Source organism: Micropterus dolomieu, linkage group LG20 (genome assembly GCF_021292245.1).
Source record: "Micropterus dolomieu isolate WLL.071019.BEF.003 ecotype Adirondacks linkage group LG20, ASM2129224v1, whole genome shotgun sequence".
Classification (NCBI taxonomy): Eukaryota; Metazoa; Chordata; class Actinopteri; order Centrarchiformes; family Centrarchidae; genus Micropterus; species Micropterus dolomieu.
In genome coordinates, this window is record NC_060169.1 from 35,963,877 (window position 1) to 35,990,736 (window position 26,860).

Here is a 26,860-nt window from a genome sequence, read left to right on the forward strand (position 1 = left end):
TATATATATATATATATATATATATATATATATATATATATATATACACACACACACACACACACACCGTGGTGCCACATTATATATATATACACACACACACACACACACACACCGTGGTGCCATATATACCGTGGTGCCACAGCATGTCTGTATTTTCATGTTTTATGACCTGTGTCCTGTGGCACTGCTGACTTACCGTAGCTCCTTCTTCAGCCGAGCCAGTTTGTCGTACAGCCGTTCATTCTTCACCACAGTGGGATTGTCAGAGATGAACCAGGCCACTATGAACTTACACACCACCACAACATGCTGCAGAAACACACAGAGGACACACCCAGAAACTAATTAACTGGCTTCTTCAGTTCAAATGGAAAACACTGTCTGACACAAATCTGGAGTACAAACCTCAAACAGGATGACAAAGGCAAAGCGCACAGCCAAGACCAGCCAGAACTGAGAAGTCAGAGTGTAGTCCTCATCGCTCCTGTAGTCTCTGTAGCTGCAGACACGCACAGAGAGACCGGTTGTCCCGTTTAACAGATCTGTTACCTATTCTTCTGTTATCTCTGGACAGAGCCGAGTAAGAGTGAGGTCTTCTCACCTGCACTGTGTGGTGTTGAAGCCGCTGTCTGTGATCATCTGCTCCAGACGAAAGTCGTTTCGAACTGCCTGGTGAGCCATAAAGGCCGTGGACAGTGTGTCATTAATGTAGCCCTCCATACAGCTGCAACAAGAGCACAGAACACACATTATGAGACATGACACGGTCTGCATACGTCAGGTGATTCTACCAGCTGAAACGTGACTGACTGTGTGTGAGTGCTTCCATTAGCACAGGGGCCGTAACGGTAACGGTAGACGAGGCGTGGAACAAAGTCTGATGTGACTCCGATGACCAGACCATTAGCAATTACTGCCAACACACCGATGACCTCCAACACCTTCGTCCACACACCTGCAGGCAGAAGACAGGTACACACACATATCAGTGTAACAGTTAAAGAAGGACAGAGCTGACTGATAGACCTGTCAATCAAGCCAACATACTTGTCTTAAACCCTTCATGGTGACTGGTGAAAATAGATATTAACATCCTCACACAGTGTAGAAAAAACATAATACTAACTTTGCTTTATAAATGACTCGTACATTAACAGAGCTCACCAATGTCGTTGGTCTTATTGGGAACCAGTCGCCGTTCAAGGCGCACCATCTTGATGGCGTCCAGGCGGATCTCAAAGATGTTGTTCATGAGAGCCAGCAGTGGTGCGAGCGGAAACGCTGCCACAAATATGGTGGTGAAACTGAACTGGACCACTGGAAGGGACGGACAATAAGTGAGGAACACGGAAATGTAATTCTTATAAGCATTTTCATTGAATATTCAGCATTTAATTTTGTCTTTCTCTGGTGCAAAGAGAGTTTTAAGTTTCAAAATATGAGAGAAATGTGTGGTGCTTAAGGCGCGGCATGAAATACAATCGAGGAAGTCCAGTTTGAGAAACAGATACATGAATTTGAATGTTTATCAGAAACCAAAACACTGCACAGAAGTTTATAATACTCACTGACAGGATTTTATCACTCTGGAAAGTCATCACAGAGATCCAGGTTACAAAGTAATCTACCGGCACGTGTTTGCCAATGCAGCACCACGGATGACGCCAGGTTCCACTGTCAGCAAAAGCCTGGTTAGACTAGACGAGCCAGCCAACAAACGAGTTGGTTTACCCGCAGCCCCCTGTTATCCCCCCCGCTACACCGACAGACAGCCTCCATTGAAATGAATGAGAAGGCTGTGTTTTAATTATGCAGGGCTGAAGTCAGTCAGAGCTTACTGCTGACTCTGGCTGCGTTCAGAGTCTCCGTCATTACAGGGGCGATCCAGATCTGAGAGCAGGCTGGCTTCAGGCCCGGACAGGGTATAGAGATAATTGGATATAAAGATAACTGGATGTAGAGTTTATTGGATTTTGAGATTATTGGATTGGATTTAAAGATAATTAAACACACAGATTATTGCTGAACATCTCTGGTAGCCAGTTCTGTGGGTGCGCAGGGTAAGTACAGTATATCTTTGCAAAACTGAACCTGTGAATGACTGCTCCCTGATCCTCCTCCTCCTTTGACATCTGAACACACCATTTTGATATTTCTCAGACAGGTACTGTCAGGTAGTGTTGGGGTTAGAGAACAGTAGCTATAATAATACCATACCCCATTCGTTAATAATAACTAACCCTAACACTAGTGCCAACATTTCTCTGTCTGGTACTGTGCACTTTGTGGATCTGCCTTCTAAACCAGTGAGTTGTGTTTTTTTAGGAGAGGGGGTCAGAGGGAGGCCGTGGACCTACCCATCTCCAGGAACTCATTGAACAAGCTGAAGGCGTCAGTGTTGGTCAGGTGGTAGTTATGCAGCCAGTCTCGAAGTTTGCAGATGTCACACGGTTCAACGCATCCGTCTTCATCACTGCAGGCCTTTCTGTAACAGTGACCACACTTCCTCTCTAGCCTCTTGGCAGCTTTTCTGCTCAAATAGCTCTTGAACCAGCTGGAAAACACCACATCTTTACATTAATGCAAAGTCTGCCATGCTTAAACTGGACATTAACGCTCCATCACCTGCCTAACAGGAGATGCTGAAATAAAATTATTATTATTATTATTATTATTAAAACACAGCGCACTCACGGCCCAGTGAACTCAAAGATGTTGTTGAGAGTCTGTTTGAGCAGCATGATAATAGCCATTTGGATGAAGAGGTCTGTCAAACAACCACTGGGATGGCACTGCAAAGCACACACACAACACATCTAAGGGTTAATTCTGTGGTGCAGACATGCTGTATGAAAACTAAGGGAATCTCCTCACCTCCTCCAGTCTCCATCCAGCGATACGCGCATAGTCTCCTGGATGGCCGTTTATCCTGTGACAAGAAAGTGAGTTAATCAATATATTTTTCCACAAAGTCCTGCCAGCGTCTGCTCGTCTCTGTCCTTCACCGCTCAACCCCGCCCCTCCCTCTGCAGCCCCACTAGCTCACAAATTCTCCAGCAACATGGGGGGAGACTCAGAGCAGGTCGACACTGCTGAAGAACTGGCTTGTAATAAGAAAAACAACGGTTCAGTCAGTTTCTCCCCACACATAGACTTTACTTGGGCCCATACGGTACCACCAAGCACAACTCACCTGCCCAGAGCCATAATGAGCCAGTTGCCCACTGACCACGTCATTGGCGTCGCCGTGCGCGCGAGCACCGATGGCATGGGAGGCCGAGGGCCGACCGGGAACCCAAGTCGGGAAACTGGGTGGGGGGGCCCGCAGCTGTACAGACGCAGGCAGGGTCACGACTGCAACCGCATCAGCTGCGCACAAGGCAGGGCCACGTAAGCAGCGGCCGCCCCCCCCACACCATCCCGTGGGAGAGGGCGCTCACAAGGAGAATCACCCAGCCAAAACACTCAGTACTGAGGGAGTCAGAGAGAAACAGGAGACATCCCGCAGGTAGAAACGGACGAAAGAGCACGGGGACGACCAGGAGGCCGCCGTGCAGATGTCATCCACTATCATCCCACCGTGCAACGCCACTGAGGAGGAGACGCCTCTCGTGGAGCGTGTTCTGATGCCATCCGGGGGAGACTCACCGGCAGACACGTAAGCCTGGGAAATGGCATCGCACAGCCAGTGAGACAGGCGCTGCACTGACAGGGGATGTCCCTTGGACCGCTTCCTGTAGAGCACAAACAGACGCTGCAAACGGCACCAGGCAGCCATGCACGTCACATAACAGGACAGCGCTCACACCTGGCAGAGGAGGTGGGACATGGCGTCGTCCACCGACCCATGGGGACTGAAAGGAGCTCGTAATGCTTTTAGGCATAAATGCCGGGTTAAGGCGCAGAACAGCCGAGCTGCCGTCGCCCTGAATCTTGAGACACGATGGAGCCACAGAGAGGGCAGCCAGATTGCTGACCCTCTTGGCCGATGTCAGAGCCAGGAGCAAGGCGACCTTAGCCAACGAAGCCCTTGTGACGAAATGGCAGCAGTGTAGGTTTTAACTGAAAGCACCGCCGGCAGCGGACAGGCGACCGGGTCCGTCCCCTGGTCCAGACACCAGCGTTGGAAAGCCGACCACTTAGAGACCCAGAGAGGCTGGCTGAGGAGCGGGTAACTCCTGATAGCACCCCCCGCCTGAGAGAGAGCGTCCCCCCTCTAGGGGAGTTTCCACGGCTGCCCCGCCAGCAACCGCTGGAGACAGGGAAACCAGGACGCGCTCCGGGGCCACCAGAGTCACTGCCAAGGTTGAAAACTGCAGGCGATCCAGAAGGCGCGGGATCAGCCGCACCGGTGTAAAAGCATACAGCAGCCGGGGAGGCCAAAGGGGGTTCGCGAAGGCGTCCACTCCCAGCGGGGTGATGTCCCGCGGACGCAGTGAAAACCACTGAAAGAGGGGGTCCCGCCAGTAGGCCAGATCCGGGGCCACAGACAGAGGAACAGAGACGAGGCGCTGTCTGTCTCACCGGGTCGAGATGCAGGGGGATGAGCCACCGCTGCAGCCTCCTCATATGGAGGAGGCCCAGGGGGACCACTACGTGAGCCACCGACATGAGGCCTAGAAGCCTCATGACCAACAGAGCTGCCACCGCCACTCGAAGGACAACACGGCGGAGCAGCTCCACCACAGCATCCACCCTCTCCTGAGAGAGCCGCGCTCTCCGGAGAGAGGAGTCCAGTACAATGCCAAGGTAGGTGAGTCTCTGGGAGGGGAGAGGAGCACTCTTCTTCCAGTTCACCGTGAAGCCCAGGTAAGACAGGTGTGCGACTAGCTGGGCCGTCTGCACCACCCCTTCGTCCCGGGGCGGCGCCAGCAGCAGCAGGTCATCCAGATAAAACAGGACCCTGATGCCCGACCGCCGCAGCAGCTCCAGGGCCGTCTCGACACACTTGGAAAAAGTGCGCGGGGCCAGGGAGTAACCGAAGGGCAGGCGATTGTATTGGTACTGGGCGCCCTGGAATGAAAACTGCAGAAACTTCCCTTGGAGAGCCAGTCTCTCTGGCTTTCACTGTTAACATGCAAAAAGGTCTCACCATAATCGCCCTGTTGAATAGTGACAGGTCCAGGATGGGCCTCTCACCGCCCGTCTTCTTCCTGACCAGGAAGTAGCGGGAGTAGAACCCCATATTCCTGAAGCTCCACCCAGAGGGCGGCGTTCTGAGCCGAGGACGAGAGCACAGTCTCAACAATCCCGGCGAAGGAGGGAGCCATCATAGGCCTACATGTGCGGATATACTACAGCACGTCGCTCCAATAAATCAAATGATTGTGTGTCCTTGGAACAAATCTGTCAAATGAGTTAGAGGCTGATGTGCAGTCTGTTCCAAACACTGTGAATCAAGCATAGAAGCGGCAGGTGTGCCACGTGTCGAAACAGGGGTGAAACGCACCGAAGCCTCGCTTCACTATGGTCACGTGACATTGACGTTTTGAACCACGCTTTGGAGCAGTGTTTCGAAACGTCTGTGCTTCGGGATCTCAACACAGTGTCGACACGTCAGTATCGAGCGTCTCGTGCCTGTCACCAACTTTCATGGCTCAGAAGCAGATAAAATCTGCTCCATACCTGTCATAAAGTGCAGCAAGCCCGCAGATTGGCGCAATACCCCCGTGAAATAAGGCAGCATGAAAGCTAGTATCACGAGCTAATTACAAAAGTTGTACTAAGAGTGTTATTAGCTTTTAGCTGGCTATTTGGCGGTCTAGTCTAGTGTCTGACACAGCCAGATCTTCTAATGGTCTACCTGTCTTCCCCAGAGATTAAGGAGAATGATCCATAGGCTGTATAAAAAATATTTATCCCACAAAAGCTAAGATGCTGTGGACCAGGACTCAGTCAGAACCAGGAGGCCAGAAAAAGTTGATTGTAGAAAGTGAGCAGTCTGATGAGGAGGTTTAAGTTGAATGATTAATAAGCATGTTGTAAGTTTAAAAAACAATTTACTGTTATGTTTTAAGTACATTTAATAGCAAGAATATAATTGTAAGTTTGAATTTGATATAATACGGACCAAATACAGACCACAGACCAGATAAGTGTAAGGCTACATATTTCCCCCAAACGGAAAACAGACAGACAGTTACAGTACCTGCCCAGGAAGAAGGCCACATAGAAGAGTGATGAGAAGAGAGTGAAGAACTGGAAGGTGAACATCTTGACTGTGAAGCTCCTCTCTGTCGCAGCAAATGAATTTGTCTCTTCTGAATACACACACACACACACACACACACACACACAGCATATGGAAGGGCATTTATGTATTGGTGAGATATTTGAAAACATTTGTAGGAAAAAATATGTGAACGCTTTGGAATTACCTGGATTTCTGCATAAATTGGCCATAAAATGACAAACAATTCTTCTCTTCTTATCTTCTCATGTTTTTATTGAACACACCGTGTAAACACTCACACAGTGCAGGGTGGAAAAGGTCTGTGAACCCTTGGATTTAATAAGTGGTTGACCCTCCTTTGACCTTCCAGCAGTAAACTCAACCAAACATTTGCTGTAGTTGCAGATCAGACCTGAAAAACGGTCAGGAGGAATTATGGACCAATCCTCTTTATAAAACGGTTTCAGTTCAGTAGTATTCTAGGGATGTCTGGTGTGAATCACTCTCTTGAGTTCATGCTACAGCATCTCAGTCGGGTTGTGGTCAGGACTCTGACTGGGCCACTCCAGAAAGCGTATTTTTTGTTTGGTATTAGTTTAAGCAGACTGTGTCTGTCTGTGTTTGTCTATTGTTGTGACTTAGATGAAGATCAGATTACATTTTATGACCGATTGATGCAGAAATCCTGGTAATTCCGAAGGGTTCACATACTTTTTCCTGCAAATGCATAGTGAAATCAATGCACTTCCTACTTTGTTCTCACCTATTTTACAGAGCTTGAAGGCGACCCATCTGTTAACCTGTAGGTGGTGTTGAAGGAGAGAGATGCACAGAAAGGCAGGAGAGATTTTGCAGTTATCACATTGTTGGCAAGTAGACCTTTATAAGAGCAGGACATTGTGGGGCCTTCCTTATAGGATCAAAATACTAGTCCCCATAATGTAAATCATTACATTTTAGGGCGAAGACTTGATTTAAGGTTAGGGTGGGGTTAGGTTTAGAGTAGGGTAAGTCTCCAGGGAATGACTGTAAGCAAATGTAATGACCTCTGGAGTGAGCAGCTTGAAAATCAGTTGACAATCTAGCTATGATTTTTATGTTATTGTAATTGTGGAGAGACCTACTGCCTTGACACACTTACATGCTTTAGGAGGCCCAGTTTTCTCGCTCCAGCCTGCCGCCACCAGGCATTGTGAAATAATTGTCACGGTAATTTATTGTTGAATTCTTAGATAATTTGAATTGGCCTTTGTGGTGCAATCATTCTTGAAGCACTGTTTTTTTTAATCATTTATTTATTTTTATGCTTTTTGTTTTTAGTATTATTATTATTAAAGGGTACAGTATATTTTAGCTTGCACTTTGTAAGTTTTACTAACAGTCATCTAGATCGATCGCTGTTGCCTTTGTGCGTGGACTGAATGTGGTTGCTGCTACTGTAACAAATCTAATTTCCTGCGAAGGACCAATAATAAAGTATCTATCTGTCTACCTACCTAACACAGGTGGGTTTTTGACATTCATTGATTCTGACATTGTGTGAATGCAGCATGAGGATCAGCATAGAGTTAAAACGTACCCGGGTCATGATCTGAATGGTGACGTAGTGCAGCACAGCTCCCAGCATCACTGCCACAGTGTTGGCGTGGTCCTTGATAAACTCCCAGCTGCCCTCAGACATCAAGGGGGCAGCCACCACTCGAAACACCACCAGGGCATGAGCGAGGCCAATGATCAGCATCAGCTGGAACACAAAAACACAGACATATTGCTTCTTCTCCTGCTGACACTGCCTTGAGGGTAGCTGGGATGTTTGGAAGGGAGAGGAGGTGTGTGCTGCAGCTCAGTGTTTTTCCACCGGTGTTTTTGAGGGCGTGTCGGACTAGCCGCTTGGCAAGCATTATATGAGGCGCATTTAGCTTTCATCCCTGCTTCGTCACAGCTGCTGGACTACAAACGAGCTGTTTTCAAGCTGTTCAGAGCAGAGTTTTCTGTGGGAGATGGGAACTCCCTTTGGGCTGGACTTTGGGCTTTTTCACTTTGCAAACCCATAACATGCACAAAAAAAGAGATATAACTCAATAAAGGAGAGGGAAAAAGCCATAATAATCAGCATAATACCACCTCGTTAAGTTTTGTTTATGTTGATTTTGCAATAAACTGCAATCATGTTCACAAATCAGCAAGAAAAATGATTTGACTGATAATATTTGCCTTTCAAGGTAGATTAAAGTAATCTTTTGGTTAATATTTTGGCAGGTGAGCATGTCAGTAGCTGGTGAACATTCCTGTCATAGTCAGTAGTCAGAGATGTGTGCAGATCTTTTCCAGTGAAATATATTACCTGAGGAATGTTTTGGCCCAGAATCACACCTATCAGGTTTTGCTTCTGCCCACGCCACATAAACAACTCGCTTACTTTTAGGTTACAGACTACAGACAGTTCAGTGTGTGCATGTGTGTCTTACCATGAGTGTTACCAGAATAAGGACGAGAGTGCTGTGCAGGTAGGAGTGTCGGAACTGTTTCGGGTGACAGTGTGGATTATTGACTATTTCCAGAATCAGCTCCTCCTGTCAACACACACGTTCAGAGAGAAATTCAGCTCACACGCTGAAGGTATATTGCAAGAACTTTTGAGACAGGACTCAAATGCCTTAACAACAACGGTAACAAGCACAGGAGTTTCTTCAGAAGAGGTCTTTCTCTGAAAAATGAGCTGGAAGTGACCAGCAAGTCATTATAATTTAGGGATGCCATTAGGTAGATGCAACACTACAAACAACTTCACAGGCTCATTGTAAATTTGTCTTTAGTCAGAGTTAGAGTATGATCTGTGGCTTTTGGCAGAAAGCAGTACCTCCTCCTCACACCAGTCATAGACCTTCCACTCAGAAACATGTCTGGCTCTGTGTCTCTTCCACAGCTCTAGGAACAGAGTGGCTGAAAACACACAGAGACAACCAATTAAAGAGGACCTCCACATTCCCAATAGATCACATTAGATTGGACATCAGAGTGGATCACATAAGATCAGATCAGAGACTCACCCCAGACAGCCATGAACATAGCGAAAGCCACAGTGCCCTCATTGTCAAACAGATGGCTGACCTGTGTGGATACAAACACATCATGAATACCATCAAGAGGGAAGATCATACATCTGGTGCCGCACAGACACAAATAAACAGCAGGTCCAACTTTTCAGAAAACCAGTGTCAGCTGGTTTGTGGTGAATTCAATGACCCTTCCATGGACCCAACATATACAGTATGAGCAGATATAACTTGGCACTACACGCCAGATTTACATTTCTCTAAATGCTAAAGCTGCACGAGACTGATACTCGGTAGATTTTGAAGAGTAGTGTCCTCTTTTTAGTCTTTCCAAAACAGTGAAACAGTGTGTATATGCTCTAATGTAATGTAAACATTAGCATGCTACCATAAACTAAACTAACGCGCTCACTAACTACTTTAATGCTCACAGTAGTAACATATTTGGGAAGGTTTGCAGACAGGGTTATGTTAGACCAAATAACAAAAATCTTATTTGGCCGACAGCTCATGTTTTCCCCAGGAGCACCCTGTCAGTGCAGCAGTAACATTATTCTGGTGGAACAAGAAGCATTATATTTACTTATTTATGTTTACTTGTCATTTGTGAAATCAGTTGTGTAGCTTTCTACATAACAATAGTTCATATGAGGATTTTTAGTAAGGATTTAGGCCCCATCCACATTACTACGTTACTACGAATACGATCTCTGTCCACACCAGCGTTTTAGCTGCATATTAGAATTGATCTCTGTCTATATTAAAAAAATGAAGTGGAACTGTTAATGTAAGTAACACGTGAGTACAGAGAGACTGATGGCGAAAACAGACTGGAAGTCATCGCAAAGTAGATACAGCGACATGCACAGTACAAGTGTTATTTGCACAGTACAAAATATTTTAATACAAATACCTAAACTCTGTCAGTAGCATTGTGTTTTTGCTTTGCGTGACTTATGAGACCCAATCAGGAAGCCAAATGTCAGTGTCTGCGTCATTGTGTTATGACTCCTCTGTTTTCGCCTGTCCGCACTAATACTCTACCAAAACAGGGTTGACAGCGTTTTCAAACTTTCGTTTAAAGTCTTTGGATTCGCCGTTTCAGTTTGGACGGGAGGTGCAAACGTAGCAAAAGGTCTGTGTTTTAAAACGAAACCGTAGCAGTGTAGATGGGGCCTTAGAGTGCATCATAGCGGTCTCTGTGCTATGATGCACTCTAAGAAAACACTTGTGAAAATTATAAATGACCTAATGGCATCAGACAAAGGACTTGTCTCTGTACTTGTGTTGTTAGATCTTAGTTCTGCATTCGACACCATTGAGCATCACATCCTAATACAGAGACTGGAACATTTAACTGGCATTAAGGGAACCGCTCTAAGCTGGTTTAAGTCCTATTTATCAGATCGATCTCGGTTTGTACATGTTAACGATGAGTCCCACATGCACACCAAAGTAGTCACAGAGTTCCACAAGGTTCTGTGCTTGGACCAATTCAATTCCTCCCTTTAGGCAATATTATTAGGAAACACTCCATAAACTTTTGTTATGCAGGTGAAACTTGGCCCCAAATCCCTCAAAGACACATTATCTAAAGATATAGTTACTCTATATGGCAATACCCTGACCTCCAGCGCCACAGAGAGAAACCTCAAAGTTATCTTTGATTGGGACGTGTCCTTTAACGGAGTTAGGGTCAGGACAGTACATCACACAAGCCTATTAAATTTGTGAACAAATCATTTGTCCTCCGTTTCAGCCTCTAAAATGGTGCTTTTCTCCCCTCAGAACACAGCTTTTCCAAAACTTTCTCCATAGTGTGGAAATATCCAAAACTCCAGCTGGATGTTTCAGTGTGTTTGGGAGAAAGTGCGCTTTAATAAAACGACGATGTTAGCTACTCAGTGAGGGTCAGGGGCTGTTCAGAAGACTACCTTTAGTCACACCTAACTTCCTCTGTGATCGATTATGTTAAATGTTTACATACAGCAGCTGATTGTCCAGCACAGCTGTTGTCAGACAACATCTTGATTATAAAAAGAGGATGAAGAAGAAGAGATCGAACAGTTTTTATGTTGTTCCGGCATTTTACTGTGGACAGACATCTACTCCGACTACCTGGAAAAACTGTTAATGTGGTGCGTTTTCACATGTAAAACTGCATTTTAATGTATTGGTGGCTGAGTGAAGACGCAGTCTGACTAAGAACTAGTTACTGTGTTACAATCCATTTTATGTTAGTGTTGGATGAAGTCTGAGACAGAGATGAGCTCACCTTAGCGTAAGTGCAGGTGTCTGACAGATGCCACGCTTTACACCTCTTATCACATCGAGGACACATGATGATGGATGACTGACACACTTCCGTACTAAGGACACATACATAGACAAAGAATTACGGGTTAATGCAAACAAAATGTCATCATGTTATGTCAGTGATTCAGCTGCTTCTTTTCTGCATGAGTAACAGGAAGAGCTGTCTTCTCATGGCTCTCCTGAAATCAATGGAAAAAAAACAAAACACGATCATTCAAATAAAAACTTGTTGGGGAAACAGCTATAGAGTAAAGAGACAAAGAACTTCATGCAAGAACCCATCTTATGAAGAGATATGATCTGACCAATGAGCCGACAGTCTAACTCTCTGCAAAGGCGAGATGCCTTAATCTGAATGAATTTAGAGTTTAAATATGATTTAATATTATCCTCTGTTTTAACACCTGACAGTGTATCTTCACATGCTGCAGGCTGTAATATCATCATCTGACATACAGTGTAACATCACTGATTTCTGACTGCAGGACTATAAGATTTTTACTGTTTGAGAACATTTTTTGATGATAGATCAGAAAGGGAATCCTTATGTTGCGTTGATTAATTATGTTAATGATGAAACCTCATCTACATCCACCTCCTAATGAACAGGTAACAACTTTGTCCAGTTACAGTTATTATGAAGTCATTTTATCTTAAAATAACAGCTTCAAAATTATTTTTTGGTACACCGACTTAAAAGGTTGAAAGGCGTCTGTCATTACCACTCTGAGCAAGCCGCAGCTGCACTATGGAACATTTGAATCCCGGGCAAGACATTTATCACAACAATGCTTTAAGGCACCAACATGACTCTTCAGAAAGCAAGATATATTAAGTATTTTCAGTATGGATATCGTGGCAGAGGCTGGGAAGAGACCGAAGAAGATGTCAGAGGAAAAGAAAAAGAGAGAGTGACGAGCAAGAGACCGGACAACAGTAAATATCGGACTGGCTTTTACTCACTAGTAAGTAATAACTTATTAGCTGGCTTGCTTTGTCTTGTGTTATCCCGCGTGCTTGATGTCTGATGTGTTAGCAAAGTTGTCGACTCGAGCAGAATCAACATTATGTTTCATAGACAAAGGTTTAGCCGCTAGCTATAAATCTCGAGTTGATGTTAGCAAACTTACTAGATAACACACTCGGACATTGGTATCTATACTGAAAGTGCTCTTTCGTGGGTTGTTGTCTAGCTTTGTTGGCTAGTTTGTGTTAGTAGTTTGTGCCGAGCAGGGTGAGCAGGCAACATAACTGGGCTCAGAAGCCTCTTTGGACATAACGTTAGCTAATTGCAGAGACGAAGCTAAAAGAGTGACCAAGCAAGAGGCTCCTGGACGTTGGTGAGAGCTTCGTGAAATACACTCTGAAACAGTAGTAATGTCACTTTAAGAGTTTGTTTCATCTGAAATTCCCACAAACAAACCTCACAGGTACAAGAGATTCAGGAGAAGAATATATAAATGTTCCACAAGTCCCAAAGTCATACATTTTCAAATTCTAAACAGTTCTAAGTATAGGCTCCTTTTTAAATAAAGTTATGTTATGTTAATGCATGTTTCCCAAGTTACCATTTACCACATTATATTACTTCTACAACATCTGACTCACATGAGAGGGTTGGTATTGAAAAAGGCGAGTCCATAAAGGAACACTACAACACCCAGAAAAGCAGCTGGAATCAGCAGCGTGGTGTACAAGCCCAGCCACAGGTAGTACAGCGCTATCTTCTCTCCAAAGTAACACCTGCAAGGAGGAAACACACAAACACATCAACACACCAGTTACTCTAAAAAGTCACCTTGGACCTTTTTTTTGTTTTTATTATTTTACAATATTGAATCACACACGATGGATTTTCTTTTTTGGAAAAGTCTAAACTCTGTCAGAACTGCTTGTAAAATTATAGAATAGCATCTGAATGTCCCCTTTTACGACGCCTGCATGCGCCTGTCCCTAAAGTCAGTTTGAACCCTCTGTTGTGAACAAATGCAACAAACAGGTTTTACATTCTGTTTTCCTTCCTCCACTATGCTAACATTCTCAACAACAGCAGACAAACAGACACAGTCAGATACAGACGGACATACAGCACGTTAAATACAGATTCAGACAGACATACAGTGAGAGACTGACTTGATGTCGTTGACTGGTTGGCCTGAAAACAGACCCGACCATCGAGCCCATTTCTTCGTCAGGTGTTTCTGCTTCTTTCTCTAAGAGTCATGGGAAAAACCAACATAAAGGCATCATCTATGCTAATGCACTGAACAAGTTTCACATCAATATCAAAACATCTGGGCAAAAGTGTATTTCAAAGTGTGTCTACATATTTAATATGTACTTTCATTGCTCTTACTCAATAGTAGAGAGAGAAGAATTTATGTTTTTGTAAGAAAGATCCAGCAGACCTTCCTGCATCATCACCTCTTTACTGGGCGATATTTACAGTAACCATGTGACGCTGGCGTTTACTGAGTGTGTCAGGTCATCGAGTCCTTTACCTGTTTTTCATGTTTAGCCTTGAGTTCAGCCTCTAGTGCTGACTGTCACTTAAAATGACAAATGTCTCTGGCATCAGAGCACATCAGCTGTCACTGACTTAATTCTGTGAGTAACATGATAATGGACACAAATTGAACTGTGTGTCTGTAATCAACCAAACAAACTCCCGAGTGTCTGTAGTTCCAACAACTCCAACAGAGTAGGACATCTTCTCCCTAGTGGATCTCAAGTCAGCTTCAGCAGTCACATTCTCACAGTTAAACTTTGATTCATATCAGATTGTGATTAAGGTGTGAAAAAAAAAGGCAAATCAGATTTAGGTGCAGCAGCTGTTCCTTGTGTCAAATACATATTTTATCAACATTTCATATCTTCTCCTGCAGAGAATATAATTATTTTTTACTGTGTATACTGAACTTGTTTGGCACAGACATTTCTTTCAGGATTAATTAAATTCTCTAGCAGATCTCATGTTCAGGTTGTACTTGAGTGTGCTTTAGGCAGCTGTCCCTGACCAGCAGATAATCAGTACTGGGCCAGAACTCAGATCTGGATCATGCAGAGTTAAAGCCCCAGCAGTTTAAAGAGATCAGTCAAAAGCTGACTCACCTCATGCAGGCAGAACGTGGTTTCAAACACATCCTTCATCAACAGTTCCTCCAGGTTCTCTGATAGAATAAAACAGAACATGTGTGCATGAAAGGCTGCTGTTTGTCCCCTAACATTTCTGTGTGGATGATACGTTGTCATATATGCTGTATGTTTGCTGAAGGTCTACAAAGCCACAGATGGTACTATTAAATTCTGTTCAACTAATCACTCTCACCTCCTGTGTTGATGTAGGTGTGATAAAGGATGAAATGGACGATTCGGATCCTGAAGAAACGATAAAAAGTTTAGAAACTGTCTCTCCAGGTGTTGGTATATGCCATTCACATACATCCAGTCAGTCATTCTGTCTGTGAAAAAAAGGTTCTGCTCCCCTTACATTCTCACAATTTCCAAATACAGAAAGTTGGGTGGGTCCGTGGTGCCTTTAATACAGCTGTTGAAGCCAACTTAAAAACCCAAATTTCAGTCCCAACTTTCAAAACCATGTGATATGATATTTCCTTTTTTGTCAGTGCTGCTATAAATTCTGTCTCATTACTGCTGACATTTGAAATAAATGACTCAGAGGACTAAAGGATGCAACAGATTTATCACATTGTCCGCAGAAGCTTCAAAATAAACTGTACACTCACTGCTTTACATTGTAGCAAAGTGTCATTTCTTCAGTGGTGTCACATGAAAATATATAATCAAATATTTACACAAATGTGAGGGATGTACTCACTTTTGTGAGATACTGTATATGACCACCTTTAATTGTAGATATACATATACTGATTTTTATCACCACTACACGTAAAGGCTAAACAACTGTACTAAAACAAAAGTGATTGTTGAAATCACCTGTCCCAATATCGCCGATTGGCATAACAAGGCACGAGGGCCATCAATAGTGCTCTAGGTGATACCAACTCACCAGATTAAAGGAACAGTTTGACATTTAGGGAGAATGAGCTTACTTGCAGTTAAATGTTCAGATTGATACCAGTCTTGTGTCTATACGTTAAATATGAAGCTATAGCGAGTAGGCAGTTAGCTTAGCACAAAGACCGATTGAAGATTTTGATTGTTTAATCTGTACAAACACTCAAAAAACTAAAATCCGTGATCTTCAGGGGTGCATGACACTCAAGAGTAGTCTACAGGGGAAGCATCAACTTGTTATACAACGGCCTCAAGCTCGACAGAACCTGACTCTGCTGAAACTTTAGTGTCAAATAGGAAAAATACGTCAGTTGTGTGGGACCGTTTTGGCTTTGAAACAGAAGATGCAGCGCAGTCAGGTGCTGCGCAAAACCTGCCTTGCTATCGTAACTATTGTTACCTCACAGGGCAACACTTGTAACCTGTATCACCACAAAGCCCCTTGTGATGGTTGCATGGCTAAAAAGCCGAACACCAGTGAGTCAAGTCAGCCAAAAATACAGGCCTACAGGGATTACTGACCGAAATGTTTGAAAGCACAACTCCATATGAACGTAACATCACTTCAAAATGGCACGTGGAAATTACTAAAGCATTATATAAGCAGCTCATAGCGGAAGATAATTCATGCAATTCATGCATCACCTAATTTCATCATTAAAAACAGGCCTGGCCTACAGGAAAGAACAGTTTATGTTCAAACTACTTAATATTATGTTGATCATAATATACACTGATTTGCTGCTTGTTTTTTTAATTAATACAGAAGATAGAGAGCGTAAAAAATAAAGTATATTAAATCGCAATATTGGTAAAACAAAAAGATAATTAAATTACGTTTCACACACTACAGTGTGTGTATGCGTGTTACCTGGTAGCCTGGGTGACAGCATCTCCGCACCAGTGGCAGGAATCAGAGACCTTGAGCAGGTACTTGTAGTCTTCAAACATCTCATACGGAGCACGGAGGCCAAAAAACACTTTGTCATCATGGACGATCCTCTAACATACACACACACACACACACACACACAGGTAATGACACTCTTTCCTTGATTCATACAATCATCCCCACTACATCACATCATGTAGCAGATCAGGGTGTGGCCACTCACAGTGATGGTGATATTTTTCTTTTCCAGCTGCTGGATGAAGGCTCTCCGTCTCTGAGCCCTGTGGTCTTTGTTATTGTCCACCTTGTTGGCCACCAGTATGTAGTCAAATGTCCTGCGGGTGGCCTGTTCAAAGACAACCCCCAAGAAGTATTAACATATTTTTATTGTTAAGCATCTCAATAGAGTATTAGGTGCCTTATTTTAATAATCTAAGTGCACAGTGTGAAGCACGTTTGGGGCGTGTCCGACTCCAATTCTGCTCATTTAACGGCGGAAAAAATGTCAGCCGGGCGCATGGCTTAAAAGGGTTGTACTTAGTCTGTGTGTAATTAGTCATGAGTGTGTTTTGGGCATAACATGCAATACACCAATCAGAGTGTCATCTCCCATTCCCTTTAAAAGCCAGGTGGCCTTGTACATTGGCGCATTGCTGTTATAATGGCTGATGAATGGCGCATTATTAAAACCATCAATTAGCTGATTGAATGTCAGTGTGGACGTGATATAAAAACCATCTCTGATGTTCCTTTGCAGCTCTGTGGTTTATCAGTGAAGCAGACTGGAGTCTGTCAACAGACTGACAGACGCTGTCTCCTCTACGAAACGTCTGGATCCTCACTGTGCTGCGTTATTAGAAACTCTGATGAACCGGTCGTGGGTCACATCTCTACCCTACAGTGTTTTCTTTATTTTGTGTTTTATTGCTGTAGGAGTGTTTACTTCAACGGTTTCCTTTCATGATTAGAGAGGCTGCTGGGTCCGTGCGTGAAGTATAATTCATCTGCAGCTGTTCACATTGTATGATGAAAAATGCCAGTTTAGGGTGTATTACCTAATTTCATTGTCCTACTTGCGCTAATGCAAATGTATGTTGACCCATGTGAGTTCATTTTTCCAGGGCCAATGCTATGTTATTGTCGCACTGAATGAAGACGTGCAATGTAAAAACCGGAAACAGAGAGCGCTCGCCTTCAAAATAAAATGCCCACGTTTTTAACTGTTATTTTAAGGATAACTAAACTTAATTAATAAACAAATAGCCTAGGCTAAATATTGTCAGTTATTTTAAATGTTTCCATGTGCGCAATAAAAATAAAATACCGAGATGGTGACAGCCAAAATTCCAAACTCGAGGCTTCAAAACGGTATTCCACAAACCAGTGGGTGATGTCATGGTGGCTATGTCCACTTCTTTTTTTACGGTCTATGACAGGGGTCGCCAAATAAGTCTGACATTGGGTCAAAAATTTTTTTAAGCATTGTGGGCCACAACAAAGTCAAATTATTTCTAATCCTTGTATACTCGTGTGCACGTTTAGCTCAGTCGGTACTGTGCGGGACTCGACGTTGTAAGATCTATTCCAAATAACTGCGGATATTTTTTTTTGTCCCTTGATAAACAAACTAATTAAGGACACTTTTGCACATGCTCACAATAAAGCATGTGCTGCAGTGTGTGTGTGTGTGTGTGTGCATGTCCCAGCGTTTGATCCGCATTCATAAACCTATGGACGTATTATTTTTATTTCCCTGAGAAAATTCAATCACACATTTACTGACGGCTTTTCAGAGGAGTGTCAAGCACTCTTTTGAATGTCCTTCAGAACTCTTCAAAGTAAAAGCTCTCAATAAACTCGACAAAGCATTCCCGCAAAAAACATTTTCATGCTTTTATTTTGGAGGCACAATCACTAAAGAGGAAGTGATTTTGTGATTACTGTTGCTGTCATACTGAGATCTATTTCAGCACCAGCCGCTATCAATGTTTTTTGTTGGTTTTTTTCCTGCTATCAAAGCAATCTGGCTGCGGGCCGCCTATTGCCAGCCACTGGTCTATGAGCACACCCGACAGAGCCATTAAAGGACAGTTGGTGTTGAACACGAAAGACTGAGTTACACATTTGTGTTTTGTTAAATCAACATGATACAACATGCAAATGAGACAATCGACATGAACAGGATCACTGTTTTATCCTGAATGGAGACAGAAGGAGCTTTAAGATAAAACCCGGCCTCGTTTTAAGGTCTGATGGCACACAGGTCTGTCTGTTCGACACAGAGCAAATAATCCGTTCATATGCGATTCTCCATTTGCATGTTGTGGATGAGTTGTACACTTATCTTATCAGTGCATGAAAAGTTCAGATGAGAGACGTGGATTCTTACCGAAGGAGGAAGTAAAGGTTCACTACCGTCCTCTCTGTCCCACAGCTCAATGCTTTCCTTTAACACAAACACACACACACACACACACACACACACACACACACACACACACACACACGGCAGATAAGGTAAGCATTACAACTATACAAACATTACACTCCAGGCATGTGGTTTTATCATACTGACTTCATACTGTCATATTACAGATACCTGTAATACATTTATGACCAGTCAAACAAGAAACTATCTGTATTTCAGTCCAGACTCATTTTGCTCCTGTGTACAGGACACATTCTACCATCCGTCCATCGTCAACCGCTTATCCTGCGTACAGGGTCGCAGGGGGGCTGGAGCCAATCCCAGCTTACATCGGGCGAAAGGCGGGGTACACCCAGGACAGGACACATTCTACCTATTTTACAAACAAGATGTTGAATTCATGATAAATAAAACGCACAGTTGGTCAGTTCAGTTCACTCAGGAGTTTTCGTGCTGCAGTCTCACCTGGTCTGGAATGACCTGTTAACATATGGTGGTTAATGTTAACAAACCTTAGGTAAATACTGCTGCATGCACATTACTGACTCAGTCTGCTGACTTGTGCTACTGTTACAAAACCATTAGCATTAGTTGTTGCATTTAGCATGATCCCATTGTCATCTGTAGCTCCAGCCTCAGTTTGACTCTGTGAGCCATGAGTGAGTCCTCTCTATTTAAATATGAAGAGCCACAAGTAAGAATATGCCAGTTATCATTTAGGATATGTTACACTAATTACTGGTCACAATCACACCTCGTCCATTCCAGTGTTTCCCGTGGACATCGCCCAACCACAGTTTTATCACTTATGTGGATAATGTTTAACATCAAAATTAAATTAATGTGAGAGGAATCATTATAGGTAAGATGATGTCTCAGCATCCACCACATTTTGGCAAGGTGTGAAGTTGGCTAATCAGTCCGATTGCTGGAAACATAAATACTGCGTGACACTTGTGCATAATGCTGCATGATAGGTGATGATGATGATAGGCCCCTGGAGTGTACAAGCAACCTCACTTTTAACATCTCTACAAAGAAATGATGAGTCCTCCATTGCTCCTCAGGAGCTTTAAGATTTAAGACTATATAAGAAAGATGAAGCTGAAAGGAAAAATCTCTCATTCTTTCTTTTAAGTTGAATTTGTTTGCAATAAAATGTACTTTTGCTCAAATTAATACACACAGAGGTTTTACTGCCTTAACAGGGGCCTCATTTATAAACCAGTGCATAGGTTCATTGCTAACAGTGTACATGTGCACAAAAACTAAAGTCAGATTTATATAACCATGTGACACACACCTGCAAGTAACTTTCACTTCACAGTCCACAGATCCAAAAGCAGCTTTCAGATGTTTTATTACAGAAAGTGTGTCATACTTAGGGCTGGGCGATTTGGCCAAAAATGTTATCACGATAAAGCCATTTCATATCATTCGATATCGATAATTATCACAATAAATGTCAAATCATTATTTCCTTCAAGATTTTTGCTCCTGAGTGAAAACTGAAGAAACCGGATGGTTAATTCTGGTTAAACTTTTGTTTACGGTCAGAATGTGACAAACACTTGATGCCAAACAGTGGATCACTTCACAAATCTGAGTCAGAACATTAAAAACTATTATCTTTCTCAACAAATATGATTAGTTAGTTTTTTTTTCAGGCCTCTTTTTTTCAACAAAATAAATATTTTAATAGAAAAATTAGGTGCTAATTTGTTTGTGATTCAAATGAATTAATGCAAATATTTATTGACGATATATTGAACATTTATTATATTGAGGAAAATTATATTGCAATAATAATCATTATTGTTTTATTGCTGGGGATGGTTAATTTTTATTGATATTGATACCATTATTAAGACTGCTTAATAATCCGATTCTTTATCAATACCACTAGCGATACTTTACTATTACTTGGTGACGGTTATTTGGTAAGACGAGACCCAAAGGGCATGAGTTAGGCCTGCACGGTATGAGGAAAATATTCAGTGTGAGATATCATTGTTATATTTTGAGATGACATATCACTAGCAATAAATAAACAAATATTGAAGTGTGCATATTATCTGCCTGGTTGTTTTTAAATGAATTATAGGATTAGAATTGAATACTTTGATTACCACTTAATGTCCTTGAAGGAGGAGCGGCTGGTTTGTCTCAGCCAGAGGCTGAGTTTTTAACAATGTGCCAGTTTTAAGACTACAGACCAGTCTGTGCTCCAGACAGACAGCTTTCTATTTAGTGTGTTTGCAACATTTGGCTAATGCCAAGCTAAAGTTAGCTGTGCTTGTATAAAACATAGAGGATGACAGACTGAGGACACAGATGACTAAATGAACCCTTTCTACATGTTTACCTTACAGACAGGTGTGTTCAAAAAAATAAAGTATTGTCTTTTTACTCGCAAAGATTTTATTGCACGCATTTACAGTAAAGAGCGTAGCTGTCGGTAGATCGAGTGGTTTGGAGCCAACTGAACTTCCCCGTCTCCACCGCGGCATCTCTCTGCTGGCCGCTGTGTGTGTGTGTGTATGCAAGAGTGAACAGAGAGCTGCAGAGGCTCCAGCCTGATGATAAAAAGTCACGGGCCCGTTTAATACTGGGTTTCAGTGCCATCAATAAATAAACATTAGTTTTCTTATTCATTGCGTTTCAAGTTGAATCAGATTTGACTCTCAAGACATAATGTTACATTATAGGACTAGCTAGTCTCGATAGCAGTATTGAAAAGCTCGGACCTTATTGATTTTCGGGGTTTGAAAAAGTTTTTAGAACCGGGAATTGATCCCCATCCCTACAAGTGACCCAAATAGTAAGATTGATAATCAGTCATTGTGTTACTTATGGATGGGAATATAGTGAAAATAAATGATTTGACTTTTTTGCTGATTGAAACCTTGAAACCCCTGAAGGATCCCTGGGGGTCCCCAGACTACCACTTTGAGAACCACTGCTCTAGGGAATCTAAATCGACATATTAACCAGTCATCATCATGGCCAGGAAATCTTCGTGGTCCCTGAACGCTTGTTCCCTCCTAATCCTTCCGTTGTCCTCTGCAGTGCCAGAACATCACTCATGCAGCATTACGCACTAGTGTCACCGCAGTATTTATACGTTCACAACAATCATACTAATCACAACACATCTTGCCAAAATGATCACCTCTATCCTCTAGTGGCAGCAACCATCCCGGGATATCATGTGAAGATGAAGGGTTTTTATGTCGGTTTTGTTTATGGAGGTCTTGTTGTGCTTGGCCTGCATTAGGACCGGTGATGAGAATCTGGAGTATAAAGATTGTGGGTTTTTTTCCTTTTGTCCATACCCATAATCAGCCGTTTGGTTTGATTACATTGCAACAACAAACAAAATAGTGCCAGTCACATCTTAAACAGTGAAAAACGTGATGATCAGCAATTTCTGTTAGTTTAGCTTCTGTTTAACTTCATAAACATACTGTTGCTTCTACCAATAAGCCCAGTCAGTGTTCAGTGCAAAGACAGGCAGCATGCACTGACAATGTGTCTGTTAAGTATTCACATATCTGACCCTCGGTTTATATCAGTGGGGGAAGGCTAAATAGACCTAACACAATACAGTGCAGTACAAAGTTCAACCTCCAGAATGACTGTACAGGTGGATCAACTCATCTCTACAACAGTTTGAATTAGTAGGGAAGCGCCAATATGAAAATTCTTGGCCAAAGCCGCATTCCCGAATGACAGGCAACGTTTTTTCACATTTTTTCCATTTATTTTGCCTTTTTTTGCCATTGCATAAATTAAACAGTATAATGTTCTTTTTACTCTGTGTTTCCCACAGCATTTGGAGACTTCGGTGGGTGGGCCCCAGAGGGTCCGGTAAAGTGAATTACATGTGTCCATTTACTTTTAATGGTAATATGTTTTATACATTTTGTGAATATAATCCAATTAATCTTATTTCCATACTGTATAGACACCTTATTTTGAAAACCAAACGTTGTCACATGTCTATCCTCACACTAAATTCATCAAGTCCGACCCTGTTTGATAAATAATGTTGTATGTGGTTCTGGTATTGCGTAACATGAAGACTTTACAGCCTCTCTTCAGTAGGACTCTCATACTGCAGCACTTGTCTTTGTAAAGAGACAAACTGACAGGATAAAGTCACTAACCTTCACTGAATTTACCATAAAGGCTTGAATATGTGTACACTCCAAATTTAGGTGTGTGTTACTTGCCTTGTCACAAACGACTGAGAGAAACACTCAAAGTTTGTTGCCTTTTCTAAGAAGTCAGCCACAGATGGAGTGGATGTGCTAGGAGACATTTCAGCAGGACAGTGTCTGCAAACGGCCATTTTTGTGTCTCTCTCAGACACTTTAAAATTTTATTGTGGCCAGCCTGATCCACACTACTGCATTTTCGAATTAAAACGACCTTTTGCTACGTTTGCACCTCCCGTCCAGACTACAAACGATGAAAATTACGACCTAAAACAGAGAAGTTTGGAAACGCTGCCGACCCCATTTTGCATTTCAAAACTCCGGAGGACGTTTTAGTGAAGACGGGCCAAAACGGAGGACTTTAGAAACGATGACGCAGATGCTCACTCTCGGCTCTCTGATTGGGTCTTGCAAAGCAGAAACACAATGCTACTGACCGGGTTTTTGACATCATATTTTTATTAAAATATTCTGTACCGTGCAAATAACACATCTGCCTACACTTGTACTGTGCGTGTCGCCGTTTACTTTGCAACAACTCCCAGTTTGTTTTCTGCCGCCACAGTCCCTTGTTACATTCAGTTAACAGTCACCGCTCGTTATTGATCCATGCAACAACAACAAAAAAAACTGGTCTGATGCTTCATCTGTATTTATTTATTTATTCTTTCGCCAAATGTTCTGTAACTACGGAATACACCATCTGCTTCATGTTTACACGCGGCACACGCATGCCCAGTGCACCTGAACGGGTCCTAGCTGTGCGTTTTCAGTCGTTTTAATGTAGATGGAGATCAACTCCAAAACGCAGCGGAAACACTGGTGTGGACGGAGATCGTATTTGTTTTAATTCTCCGTTTGTAAACTAAAAAACGGAGTAGTGTGGATGTGGCCTGAGGGGGGTCTTGAAGTCGTTGTGGCGTTCACACTAGTGACTGATCGGTGACAGGGGGTCACACACTACACGAGCTGACAACAACTCTGTCACCCCAAGCTGGTCTACAAACCACGTTTTGTCAAGAAAACACACGTGAAATGTGAAACGGAAAATGAGCTAACCTCCACATGAAACAGCTGTTATTTGTTGTTATAAAGATAGCAATGATTAAGACAAAGAATCTGGGTGAAAGAATGGATCAGCACACGCAGGTAGCAGGGATTGTCTGAGCTACAGAGAGCTGGAGGAGAGTAAAAAGTAGCTGCCTGCTCTCATTGGCTGGATGTGGCTGTCGAGACAGCCGACTCCTCCAGATATTTGGCATGCTAGATATCTGGCAGGCGTCGGCGATGTGTCAGAAATATGTCAGGGAGCCGTTTTGATGCGTCCTTGTGTAGTTCACACATAACGACTGGTTACCACCGATCAACCGCTGATTTACCCCCCGAGCACAGCTTGACTGTCACCGAGTGGCAAATCGGGCTAAAAATTGTGTAGTGTGAACAGCACGGAGATCAGCCGACGCTGAAAGTCGTGTAGTCTGCACGAGCCTTAAGGCACACCTGTGTAATCCCCATGCTGTCTGATCAGCATCTTGATATGCCACACCTGTGAGGTGGATGGATTATCTCGGCAAAGGAGAAGCTCACTAACACAGATTTTGACAGATTTGTGAACAATATTTGAGAGAAATAAGCCTTTTGTGTACATAGAGAAAGTCTTAGATCTTTGAGTTCAGCTCATAATGAATGGGGGCAAAAACAAAAAAGTGTTGAGTTTATAATTTTGTTCAGTGTTAATTTCGGCCGATTACTTTCGGTGTTCAAACATTCGGTGCATCCCTAAACAGTTGACTTTTCATGAAAGAGGACTTATCACTGACTTAGCTTGAGCTACTGCAGGTGTTCCCAATAAACAGCTGACTGAGGGAACTGTACATCTGAAAAAACTGAATTACAGTTACTGATCGCTGTGTGACAAGTCCAATCCTTCTGGTTGTTCAAATTGTTGTGATTCATCTAAATATTTTTTTTTCCCCCAGGGCATATATACGTATAATCTTTGCCAGCAGTTAGAATATGTGTCTGCCTCTCTAACAGAAATTCAGCAGCCTGCAGGTCCAGACCTGCCCGACACGCTCACATTCAGGTCTGTTTTCTACCACTTGCTCCCTCTGCTTTGTTCTGTTCAACCTTGCTTACACTTTTTACCGCCTTCATACCATCCACATTGCAGATAAGTGGATAGATACACTTAGTTTTTAGATCTACTGGATCCAGATACACGCCAGTGAACGCTCAGCATGGGTGTGACCCCAACTGCTCTCAGGGATGAACAGGTTTCACACACACAGACACATTCCACTTCACTTCAGTCTCCCCCTTGGTTTCCCCTTCAGTACTCAGACACTCAGTATCTGCTTTAGAGCTGAAACAATTAGTAACCTGATCAACAGGAAAATCAATCAACTTTTTTGATCATTTTTAGACTATTTTAAACATTTTCTGGTTTATCTTGTGAAATGTTAATGTTTCCAGTGTTTTTTCTATGATATTAAACTGAATATTACAATATTTGGACCGTGGTCGGAAAAAACAAGACATTTAAAATTGTGATCGGCACTTTTCTGACATTTTATAGACCAAAACAATGAGCCAGTTATCTGGGGAAACAATCAGCAGGTTAACTGAACATGAAAATAACCATTAGTTAATGTGCTTATTTCAACACTTTTATGATGCTGATGATGACTGCTGGGTAAGAAAATTTGTTGGCAGACCAAAGTTTTCAGGGAATTACAATCTAATTTGAAAGAAGAGCGGCTTTTCTCAGTGAACTCTCAGTGTTCCTAGGTCAGTACCAGATGTGAAGACCTTGAGCACATTACCATGCTCCCCAGAAGCCAATGAGTGAACTGCCCTGTCTGTGTGGATGGAATTCAGTTTTTCTCCTGAGCCCCATATGACAAGTAGACAAAAGCCCCAGTTCATTTTACAAAGTTTGGTGTACAGTTGGATTTAAATGAATGGTAAATAGCTGCATTTATATAAATATATATTATTTTAGTCTTGTACTTTTTCTCTTGAAGTCTTCAACCAAAGTGACTTTTTATTGTTTGGCTGCTTTCTGTCTTTTGGGGAGACAAAATATTATTTTTCACAGAGAAATACGTCCATGTAATATTTCAGTGTTGTAGCTGGTTGAGGCATTTTTCATTCTTTTTATTGTGTTGGGTCAGTTAAATGCATCGGAACTTACCATCACATGAAACAGCAACCTGCACAGTAAGCAACTCTGTTCAATAACGTACATTATGTAGTACAGTAGAAGTATAAAGTGGGCTATAACTAGCATTAAATACTAAAGTACTCGAGACTGTGCTTGGGTAAAAGTACTTAAGCTACATTATAATGGATTCTATTACCAGAAAGCTGGCATTACTATGGTTTTTCCCAGAGAGCGGCTCTGACACACTGATTTCCCCACAGTTTACTACAGTTAGCAGTTAGCTAAGGCTCACAGGAGCAGATACACGGTCAGTACAGTGTGTTTACCTCGACAGTCCTGTAGGACATGTTGGAAGTTGTCAGTTGCCAGTGGTCAGAAAAGAACATCCAACAGGGAATTGCATGAGTCTTCCTACAGCTCTGTCCCCCCGGCCTCATTCACCTTAACTTCACTCCATCATTAAAATAAACCAGTCATAAATAAACACCGAGCATTTCTCTCATAAATAACTCTGCTCCTCGCTTCACTTCCGCGTGTTTACAGGCAATTGCACCGTGTTTGTGTGCGCG

At 42.7% G+C, this 26,860-nt stretch overlaps 1 protein-coding gene across 1 annotated transcript in view; it reads right to left on the minus strand.

Annotated features, from left to right (window-relative positions):
- Positions 1 to 26,860, minus strand: part of LOC123958925 (anoctamin-9-like) — a 29,346-nt gene extending 2,486 nt beyond the window's left edge. Inside the window, exons 1-23 of the mRNA XM_046032676.1 lie at positions 26,618 to 26,860; positions 18,867 to 18,923; positions 16,701 to 16,823; positions 16,457 to 16,587; positions 14,876 to 14,925; positions 14,659 to 14,717; positions 13,681 to 13,760; positions 13,156 to 13,290; positions 11,507 to 11,600; positions 9,226 to 9,286; positions 9,036 to 9,118; positions 8,644 to 8,748; positions 7,755 to 7,919; positions 6,939 to 6,975; positions 6,152 to 6,263; positions 2,878 to 2,932; positions 2,698 to 2,795; positions 2,361 to 2,557; positions 1,168 to 1,320; positions 814 to 958; positions 605 to 727; positions 409 to 502; positions 200 to 312 (exon numbers count right to left, since the gene is read on the minus strand). Coding sequence (XP_045888632.1) covers positions 200 to 312; positions 409 to 502; positions 605 to 727; positions 814 to 958; positions 1,168 to 1,320; positions 2,361 to 2,557; positions 2,698 to 2,795; positions 2,878 to 2,932; positions 6,152 to 6,263; positions 6,939 to 6,975; positions 7,755 to 7,919; positions 8,644 to 8,748; positions 9,036 to 9,118; positions 9,226 to 9,286; positions 11,507 to 11,600; positions 13,156 to 13,290; positions 13,681 to 13,760; positions 14,659 to 14,717; positions 14,876 to 14,925; positions 16,457 to 16,587; positions 16,701 to 16,823; positions 18,867 to 18,923; positions 26,618 to 26,728 — 2,381 coding nt within the window. The 5' untranslated portion in view covers positions 26,729 to 26,860. The remainder of the gene's footprint in view (positions 1 to 199; positions 313 to 408; positions 503 to 604; positions 728 to 813; positions 959 to 1,167; positions 1,321 to 2,360; positions 2,558 to 2,697; positions 2,796 to 2,877; positions 2,933 to 6,151; positions 6,264 to 6,938; positions 6,976 to 7,754; positions 7,920 to 8,643; positions 8,749 to 9,035; positions 9,119 to 9,225; positions 9,287 to 11,506; positions 11,601 to 13,155; positions 13,291 to 13,680; positions 13,761 to 14,658; positions 14,718 to 14,875; positions 14,926 to 16,456; positions 16,588 to 16,700; positions 16,824 to 18,866; positions 18,924 to 26,617) is intronic.